At 39.8% G+C, this 10636-nt stretch overlaps 1 protein-coding gene across 1 annotated transcript; it reads right to left on the bottom strand.

Annotated features, from left to right (window-relative positions):
• Positions 1–3062: 3062 nt before the first annotated feature.
• On the bottom strand, positions 3063–9998 carry plat (plasminogen activator, tissue). The gene is made up of 14 exons (XM_037680038.1): positions 9987–9998; positions 9641–9683; positions 9249–9383; positions 8454–8564; positions 7618–7792; positions 7421–7512; positions 7158–7329; positions 6993–7078; positions 6818–6883; positions 6525–6729; positions 5395–5531; positions 5000–5140; positions 4728–4876; positions 3063–3230 (listed from the first exon to the last, which is right to left on the bottom strand). The coding sequence occupies exons 1-14, from the start codon at positions 9996–9998 to the stop codon at positions 3063–3065; spliced, it is 1692 nt and encodes a 563-aa protein (XP_037535966.1).
• Between the last annotated feature and the right edge of the window lie 638 nt (positions 9999–10636).

Here is a 10636-nt window from a genome sequence, read left to right on the forward strand (position 1 = left end):
TATATATATATAAAGTTAAAAAATGTAAAATGATGTTGAATTAAGTTCAGCTATAGTTCAGCAAATGCATTAACAAACCCAACAAGGCTACAACTCAGTTCATTTTACAGATATTTACCTAAAATTTGGCGTGGACTGATCCCTGACACACAGACTATTGGAGTCAACTCTGTCTGTTAGTAAAATATCTGATGGACCACTGGATGGATAGTAATTAAACTTTCAAGAAGTAATCGTTAGATGTACCTCCAATTACCTCCATGATTGATCAATTTATGGAGCACACCCAATTCAACGTGGCTGTCACATTAATCGTTATTAACCAGCACAAGAAAGGCTCCAATTCAGAAAATTTTACAGATGCTGAGCTAAATAAACTTTGATACAATAGTAGCTGGGACTGGGATTTGTTTAGAACGTGCACTCCAAGAATGACATCCGCTTGCATGAGATTGTGCACAATGATTTTTTTTCAAAATTTGACCAATATGGCTGCAACTAATTTCTCAGTGTATGAGTTGGTCTGAAGCATGGGCTTGAAAAGTTGACGGGCGATATGCATTCCTTCAAGGAAGTCAGGCCAGGAAAAATGCAAGTCTTGCAATAAAGACAAGCTAAAATCCTGCATGAGTAGACTGTAAAGTTCCAGCAGCTGGAGGAACTTTTTAACCAGGGAAAATAGGATTAAAAATGTAAATATTTTACTTGTGCATAAGATTTTGCATAAGTTGACACCACTTCTGCTGAATTCTTTCACTGATCAAAATGAAACGTTGAAGCTCTTAGTTGTCAGATTAGAACAATCTGCCTCACAGTTTATTTCTTCAACATTTACAATGCTGGTTGTTAACTTGCAAAAACCTGTCATTTAACTTAGGTATTTTTGTTGCAAGATAAATTGTTGGTTTAATTATCTTTTTTTATTATTTTTATTTTACATTTGCATCAACAATTTCTCACAGACTGCAGATGAAACTGAAGTGCTCATGGTGAATATTTTTTATTTTCCCTTTTAAACAAGAAAAAACGCGAAAGACGGTAAAAAATAAAAAAGTGCAATGCTGAGCAGAAACTCAGTAAATACAACAGGAAAGTCACTGGGAAGAACCACAAAACACTTTTGAAAAGTATGTAAACAGATATTAAAATATATTTTAAAAAATATTTATTGAAAAAGAGTATGTTGCCCAATGTAGTTGTGGTAACAAAGACAATAAATTATTAAGCTATTGTACACAAATGATGTAAATAAATGTGGTAAAGATTCTAGAAAACAGTAAAAATGTGCATAAATATTAGTTTTACTAAAAACTTCTGAAACTCAAGTTCCACTTGAGTTTGTCAAAGAACAGAACAAGTTCAAACAGTCCAGGTTTGCAGTCAGTATGCAGTTTATATATATATATAACTATTTAAAAATCATAATCATCACAAATATAAATGTTAAACACTGGCCGGAATCAAGCCATGTGTCTGGTGTAAAACTTTGGTACAAGATAACTGATAACCAGAAAGTTCTTTTCACCTTCCTTTGAATTGTTTAAAGACACACTTAGTAAAATAATTTTGTTTCCTGCATCCATACGATTATCTACCCTTATCCTGGAGGTAGAGATCATAAAGGTACTCATTGCAAATTCAACAAGACCGATCAAAAGCCACCCCCATAAAATCAGAAATGGTTAACTTATGCCCAAACTACTAAATTTATCATCAAAATAGTAAAGGGCTTCCAGCTACTGCATGCTTTTGTTTACCTACAAAAACAGCCGAAGTAACTGAACATAAATCAGCAACGGTGACTTCCACAGAAGAGCTATTTGGAAGTCCAACAGTTTTGCCAAGTTGGTGCATATTTACACTCAGAACAGTCGAGCAAAGTACGCAGATAAAAGTAATTTGTTTACATTGAGTGCATACCCGCATTTCAGAATCGCCTACATCTGGAAAACTACTGGAGCAAACTCTTTCAAGCATGGTAATATTTTTTTGTGTTTGATTTCATGATTTGCAATATGAATATTTTGCTGGTGGCGCAGAGGTTAGAAAAGGTGGGCCTGTGATCGGAAGATCGCTGGCTCAACTCCCGGTACAGACAACATCAAAATGTGGGTGGGATTTGTGAGGCACCCACGCCTGTCTCCGCCCTCACTTACCCCACTCTGGGCCCTTAAGCAAGACCCTTAACCCCCTCGTCTGCTCCCCCAGACACCCTGGATAGCAGCTCTCTGCTCCACACAGAGGGCTGTGGTAGCTCGGTGGTCTGTGGTTGCATCAGGAAGGACATCCGGCTTAAAAATAATTGCCAAGTCTTCATACGACTCAGTTCACTGTGGTGACCCCTGAAGAAGGGAGCAGCCGAAAGAAGAAGAATTTTATTTTTTTTATATATCTTGCAATGGTTACCTTTAGTATAAAATTACATAAAGACAAGCAGCATCCGAACCAGATGATTGTTTATGTGGTCTGGATGCAGGTTTGGAACTCCTCACAATCAAAACTGTGGCATTTTATAGCCTTAATCTCAAACCAAACTTTAAAAAAAGTTTTGGGGTAGCAAAACAAAAATTTGCTTGGGATTCTGTGCGAAGTCATCGTCTTTGACGATGGAAGGCTCTTTTGGAGGTAAAGTGCTGCTGATCTGTCTACAACTGTGATTTTTGTATAAATCAGACAGCTTGAGAAAAAAAAAAGAACTTGCTGCATATGTAGGTTGATGGAGACAATAGTGATAAAACACCCCTTGAAATATTTCATATACATCATCACCAATAATATAAGGGTCATCATCAGATGAGGAGAAACACTTCTCCTTTTTTTAGTTCATTCAACCAAATGAGCAGAACGCTTATGGGCGTGGAGCTGCACTAAACCTCCAACTTCATGACTGAGATTCTTCTTTTGTGCCGACTTCAAACCTTCGTTTGGCTTTAGATCCAAGGGGAAATCAGCTTTCAGGGCAGTCAGAGTGATGTGGGTGTCTTTGTCTGTCGCCATGACAAACAGCACTGTTCATCCACAGAGTTCAAGGATTCAACATCTTCGCTGCAGCTCCTCTGACTTTAGACCGGGCTGGCTTGAATTTTGCTGTTGATCCAGTCGATGTAGTTTGTGACCCGTGTGTAGACCCCTGGTTTATCTTTTTGCCCGCATCCATCTCCCCAGCTGATCACACCCATCAGAGTCATCTTGTCGTCGTTTCGGCAAACCAAGGGGCCACCGGAGTCTCCCTGCAGGGGGAATTCACAAAACAAAATAAAAAAGTTTCATTGGCCCGCTTTGAGCTAATGAGGAGCTTACGCAGACGTGTGCAACATATGGTCTAATAATCTCCATCCGGCACCTAATATCCTTTAAAATAACTTTTAAATAATTTGATGAAAACTTTCATTCCATCAATGAAACTTAAGGAAGTCTAAATTAGCAAAAACCTAGAAGACCCTTGGGTTGAGATAGGCTGAAATGTTTCTCTTTATGTTCTCTATATGTTTGCAGAATTGGACTGAACCTTAAAGTTTGGGCCCTTAAAGTTATTTGTTTGTTTGTTTTGTCTTTTTTGAATAATTAAGCTGACAAACATATTGTCTTAAAAGCCAGTTTATTGAGAATACTGTGTATTCATTGTGGATATATATATTTTAATAAAGCATGCTACAACAAGAAAAAGTCTGAAAAATCTTCTAGATTGTCTGTTATAATTATAATTATTTTTCCAATTCTCTATGCAGCCCTCAGATTGCTTTAAAGCTCTTGATTTGGCACTCTGCCCAGTGGTGTTTTTAGCCTCTTTTTGGGGGTGCTCAAGCACCCCTAAATTTTAACTCAGCACCCCTGAAAAATAAAGAAGTCATCATGATTTTGTAAGGAAGCTTAGTTCTCAAACCTTAGAGTCACCGAAATATTTAATAAATATGGAATAAATGATGACACGTGCCAGTAAAATCTATATTTTTGCACAAATCAGATCTTCGATGCCTCCTGTCAATCAATCCAGTAGGTTTGTCAGCAACTGACCCAAGTGAAACGCCCCTTACCTGCAGGAGCTGCATCCCCTTTTCCTCTGACAATACTGTCAGGGTTTTACATTACAAATGCTTTGCAGTCAGAGGAATTTAGTGAAAAAATCATCATAAAAAAAATTGTTAAATGTTGTCAGTGGCGAACATGTCATTCAGACAGCGTTACACTCAGCATTTAGAGGGTGGAATACAGTTTATTCAATTTGCAAAATCTAAAGTGAGTCTGGAAAAATGTAAAAAGCTGGATAAAGGTCGGTGGTTGACCTCGTGAGCAGCTGATTACAACAAGTTATAAACAGGATGTACCTCATGTTCATCTAAACAAAGGTAACTGCAAGTAAATCCTCAATTTCCTGTCATAACTACATTGTATACTTAATGGTTAAATTAAAGGTTAATGCTTACAGCTAGTTGTGCTTTGCTTTCTGTGTTTTGTTTGTTGCAACTTCTGGTTGCATAAATTTAGTCATTGATCCTTTAAAAGTCCTATTTGTGATGGAGCTCTTCATTTATGGCCATACCACTCTGAACACACCCAACCTCATCTGATCTTGGCTCGGGCCGCCTGGGAATACCACGTGCTGTAAGCTTTTGCACTTCTCACAAACATGGGGTGCGTTGTTCAAGCCAGGAGACATTGTCAGTGCTGGGGGCTAAGCACCCCAAAAAGTCAGATCCTAGAATCGCCCCTGCCTCTGCCATTCTCACCTTGCAGGCGTCATCGAGGCCTCGGGTGTCACCTGCACACAGCATGTTGGCTGTAACTGTGCGTCCGGACAGCACCTCTGGAACACAGCGTTCTTTGGGCCAAAGGCGGACGTATCCTCTTTTTACACGCTCAGAGAACTCTGCAGAAACTGTGGAGAAAGTTTTTTTTAATGAATCTATGACACGGCTGTGCAGAAGACTCCTGTTAGTGTGAGCTCACACCGTCCTCTGCTGGTAGGTCAGATTAAACCTCATGAGCTGTGTTCACTTACATTCTGTGTCTTTTCCATATCCTGAGATCTCACACTCAGTCCAGTCTGGCAGCACCAGGCCCCGGTCAGGCAGACACACTGGACGAACCTCTGCAGAGTTTATTGCACATATGCCAAAGTCCGTCTTCAGCTTCAAAATAGCTGCGAGTGGAAAGCGACCAAAGGAAAATCAGAGTAACACTTAAAGCTGCCGAGGAAAATATATTTTTACAAGCCTTCACAGCCCACATGAACTTTCCATATCATCATCAACTTTGTAAAAATACCCGTCTCTTATTGGAGTTTTTATTGTCAACTCTAAACTATGACAAAATATCACTAAATTAAAAAGTGTTTCTAACAAATTAAGAACTGCTGTATATAAAAATATGAAGAAAAGAGAAACGCTTCCTCACCGATGTCATTGTCAAACGTCTCATTGTCAAACTTCTCGTGGATCCAGTATTTCTCAACGCTGAAAATCTGCTCGCTGCTCGAGTTCTGTTTTCGAAACGTTCTCCCCAAAACCACCCCCAATTTTTCTGCGTTGTCGCTAAACAAAAAAGGAAACTTTGTTGGTTTGTTGCATGAAAAACACATGAAAATACTTTTTTTTTTTTAACATCACGGGGCTTTGCAGATACATTTGATGGTATTCTTACAGCTCACTGAAACAATGCTTAATTTCTTGTAAAGTGCGATTCCTTAAGGTATGCCTTAGAATAAATGTGATACAAAACGTGAAAAGAAAATGTTTTGTTGTTTGTTTTACAAAGATATGGTAAAATAGTCTGGACAGATTTGTTGATACTCTGAAAGAGACTTCTCATCTTTTCATTAGTCACGTTTCAGACTGTTTGATCTTAATTACTGTCACAGGAGCCTTCAAGCTTTTCATCAGACATTTAGCCTGTTTAAAGGGAACAAGCAGCCACGGGTGGTTTATGGTTGGGTTCACCACACTGAACATGGAGCAGAGAATCTGAGGCTGGAGCCGTCAAAGATCATAGCTCTATAAGTTCAAGGTTAATGGCTGCAAGAACATGTCTAAGCAGCTTCATGTTTCTCTGACCACCGATGCAAATATTATTAAAAAGTAAAAGGCTCCAAGTGCTGTAGCCAATATTCCAGGATGTGGACGCAAGGGGAAATGCGACCCCAGGTTGATAAGGCAAGATAGTGTGGATGGTAGACAAAGAGCCGAGGAAACCTTTCAAAAGCATTCAAGCTTTAACTCCAAAGTCAAAGTACGTCGCATTCTGATTGCATCATCAGTCACGTGTGATCTCTTTGGAAGAAGAACCGGGAAGGCTCCACTATTGGCAGAAAAACACAAAAACGTCAGACAGGAATTCACCAAATCGCATATTGACGAGCCCCAACGTTGATGGGAGACGTTTCAGGCACTGATGAATCAAAACTGGAACTTTTTGACTCCAGTCCCATCAGTGGTTTCTTTTCTTTTTAGTTTATTTTAAATGAAAGCATAAGACTACCAACAAATGTATCTGCGTCAGCCCATGTGAGGGATGAAGTGAATCTCTACTTGATTTCGAAGCAGTGCGCTGCAGACAGGACCCAGCAGGAGTTGATGAGGACTCCTCCACAGCGGTGGAAGTGCGTTCTGTAACGGGGCTGGTAAACGTTGATGGCGGCCTGCCACGGCTGCTCAGTGATGTCGCTCTGCTTGCCTCCGAACATGCGGAACGTCGGTTGATTCAAGGTGTTGTCGAAACGCTGGCCGCATGTTGCTGCAGAGGAGCGGGTTGTAGAGCGGTTCAGTAATAATGAAACAAGTGTAAAGGTTCATGATGAGTGTTTGAAGACGGCCTGCGATACCTCTGTTGTTGTTATTAGTGGAGGGAGCGCGTGGACCAAGAGTAGTGATGACAGATGGTTGTTTTGCTAAAAAACAAGAAAACCTTGATTATTCCTATTTGGCTTTATAGCATGAATATATTTTATGACTAATCTCATGTGCACCAGCATGAGTTGGTGAAATCAAATAACTCACAGCATTTTGGGATGTCACAAAGCTCCCAGGTCAGAGCCATGTTTTTATAGGTGTGACACCACGGAGCTGCATCACCATCTGGATTTCTGTTGAGTCAAACTGAGCTGTGATGATTGTTACACATATATTTTCTTTTGCATGTGCAAAATCTGATGACGTCGCTACCTGCAGAAATTATGGTTGCCCAGCCCCAGCTCTGCAGCATTGGAATTCCAGGCATTCATTCTCCGTTTGACGGCAGGAGAGTCCCACGGCAGACACTGAGAGCCACTTTTAGTGACGGACTTTGTGCCTCTGTACGACTGACCTGAGCCCAGCACACACTCTTTGGTCTTATCTGCTCAAAATACACACACATAAACAGACGTTTTAGTTTTAATACTCACACTACAGCTTACATGTTCTTTACATCTTGTTATTACTTTTACCTTCTGGACATTTGGGTAAGGGACAGTAGTCCCACACAATCTCAGTGCCTTTGTAGATGTAACACCAAGGAGAGCTGTCCTGGTCGGGATTCCTGAGGACGAGCAAAATAAAAGGGTTTGTGGCTCAAACAAAACTTTATCTTATAAATAAACACAAATATGAGTGTTATTCTTCACAAATGTCCTGGTTTGCGTACCTGCAGAAGTTGTGATTGCCCAGCCCGAGACTGCTGGCGTCTGTTTTCCGAGCCGTGAACCTCTTTCCTCGCAGAGACGTTGAGTTCCAGTTGATGCACTCTGCTCCCGACTGGCTGACTCTCCGTGTGCCACGATAACCTTGGCCCTGCCCCACGACGCACTTCTCGTTCATGTCTGTTGAGGGAAATAAGGCGTAGTCGCTGAGTTACATATATTTTTAATAACATCTAATGTGTTCTGACACAATAAAACCTGGTTGTGGAATCTGGAAAACCCTCTCAAACCCTTCAGACAAATTATGGAAGGAGTTTTATTGAAGATACAAAATCACAGATTTTGTTTTAATTGTATTTATATCATAGTTTTTCTATTAGTGGTTTAAAACGGGGAGCAAACACAAAATGTGGCCATATTAACTGGTGCAGCTACAATCACGTAGCTGTGACAGTTGGATTTTGGATAATTATCCCAGGGCGGGGTGTCCCTGAAAACCGCAGAAATAGAAACATTCATATCCCAGAATGTCTTTCCATGGTTTATGATTCTTTTTTCTTCCTCTCAGAAACCACAAGCGATGACAGCAGCTGTGGAGTCACACAGCTAGACCTTATCAAGAGTTACCAGCACGTTTTAAATAATGTTTCCAGTGGCCACAATTTTGCGAACAAGGACATTCGTAAAGCAACAAAAATAGATGAACTCTTCTTTTGTTGCATCTTCTGTACTGTAACACTTCGTTTCTCTGGAAGGTTACTGGGCATTTGACAATTTGGACTCCAAAAAAAAAAAAAACAGTTTTAGAGATTCATTAGGGTCTTCAACCACGAGAACTTACTGATCTCACAATGAGCTCCACTGAAGCCGGGGGGACACTGACAGATGTACTGTGACGAGTAGAAGGCCTCCTTGCAGGTTCCTCCGTTGTAGCACTGGGACACGTAGCAGTCTGGAAAAGGCAGACAGTGATGTTTAGTCAGGCCCACGTCATTCAGTTCAGCACCGGCTCGAGCAGCAAGAATATTGTTCATGACCGGTTAGAGAGAATTAAAACTGTGGGTTTGAATAGCATCCATGCGTGCACGTGGTTCCTTCTGGCTCCATTCTCACTTGAAGAAGTGTCACCACACTGTGGCTTTTTCTTTAAAATATCATGCCGAGGCTTTCCCAGGTTGTATATACTCATCACTCCTGTTTTTATTTGCCATTTTGACATTTATTTACACATCAAGCCTTGCACACAGAATAATATCCCTCCCCTTCCTCATTTCCAGGGCTTCAAAGCCATTTGTAAGGATGAAAATGTGGTTGTAATTTGTCTGAGGGAGGGTTAATCATGCTTCACAGACTCCGTCAATGAGGGTGAAAGTGCGCACAAAGGCTGGTTTGGCAGGAGTATTTCAAATAATCTCAGACTAAACTGCACGCTCTGAGGAACCCAAAGGCTCTTCATTTGGATGCACTGAAATAACAGGGATCCAAACACACGACCCAGGCAACCCCACTGAGAAAATAATCACTTGAGGTGAAAAGATCAGCGAGGGCGGACACAGAAAATGATGAGGCAAGGATGCTGAGCTCAGTCAGACATTTTGTTTGCGTTTGGGCATATGTCCGCTCGTTTCACACTCACTGATGACGGGCACAAAGTGACAAAGCTCCCTTCCTCTTAAAGCACAACGGCAATACTCCACACGCTGTCCCTTCCATCGCAGCCAAGTGTCGCCAAAACTACGCACTGCTGACGTCTCACTATCCACACACAGCACTGAGAGAACACAAACACAAGAACAGGTCAATCGAACAAGACAACACACATTAAACATGATCACAGTTAGATTGTGAGAACAAGCAGAACTAACAGGATCACAAGCACATGACAGAACAACAATGATGATGATGGTGGTGTTATTAGGGGACATAGAGAAACAGGGTGAGGCTCACAGGATGTGTCAAAGGAAGGTGAAGACTTCTTGAAATGAATAACCAAAAGCGTCCGTCTGGCTGGCTGCCTGTCGGGCTCACCTCTGTAAAAACGAGTCCCTCGCTTGGTGCGGAGCAGCTCCACCTGAAACAAACAGCAACAGTCAAAAATACACACACAGAAAAAAAAAAAGATGTGTTCAATGAACAAAGTGTTTTAAAAGATTACAACTTCATGGCTTTCCATTGTTATTATATTGTATTCACTGTCTTTGTTAACAAAGTCTTTATGGGATGATTCAGTGAATCAGATTCAGTTTTATTCTGGGCGGGTCAGATTTTATTTCTCTGGTCAAAGTTATGTACATTTTTTGTCACGTTTATTTGAATTCACATGAATTAGACGTGTAAGTGAAAGAAAATCTTGTCATAGTAATAAGTGTGTTACCTGCATCAGCATTGCTGAATAAATAAATAAATAAATAAACACAAATTTCAGACCAAAACATATTGGTTCATTCAACAAGTCAGTTAAAAAAAAAATTACATACCAACTCAACACTAATATGTTACTTTGTAACATGAACTAAATGTTTATATTCATTCAAAATGTCTTTATTTAAAAAGTTATTTATATTTAATCAATAAGAATAAATAATTTAACAAAGCTAAACTCCATATATTTATGCAATGCAAGTATTTCCTATTCTAAATCTAATGTTAAATCAATCAAACATACGGTTGTTTTTGTTTGTTTGTTTTAAGTGCAATGGCATGTGTCCTTGAAAGATAATTTTGTATGAAAAAAATTTATGTATATATTTTTCCTTAAAAGCAAGAAATCAGTCTACGTGTAACCAATAACAATTTAAAGCATCTAATGCAGGAACAGAAAGCATGTGCCATATTGTTTAGAAATCAATCAATTCAAAAAAGCAATGAATAACTGTTTTTATAGCTTATTTCAGCCTCTGTCTGCTTTAAAACTCATAGTTTAGATGAAGCTTGGATGGATTATGGACTACAGGAATTCACACACACATATATATATATATATATAGCTATATGTATGGAAATAGACTAATATACAGTATGTAT

The sequence above is a fragment of the Nematolebias whitei genome, chromosome 8 (genome assembly GCF_014905685.2).
Source record: "Nematolebias whitei isolate Nwh7 chromosome 8, NemWhi1, whole genome shotgun sequence".
Classification (NCBI taxonomy): domain Eukaryota; kingdom Metazoa; phylum Chordata; class Actinopteri; order Cyprinodontiformes; family Rivulidae; genus Nematolebias; species Nematolebias whitei.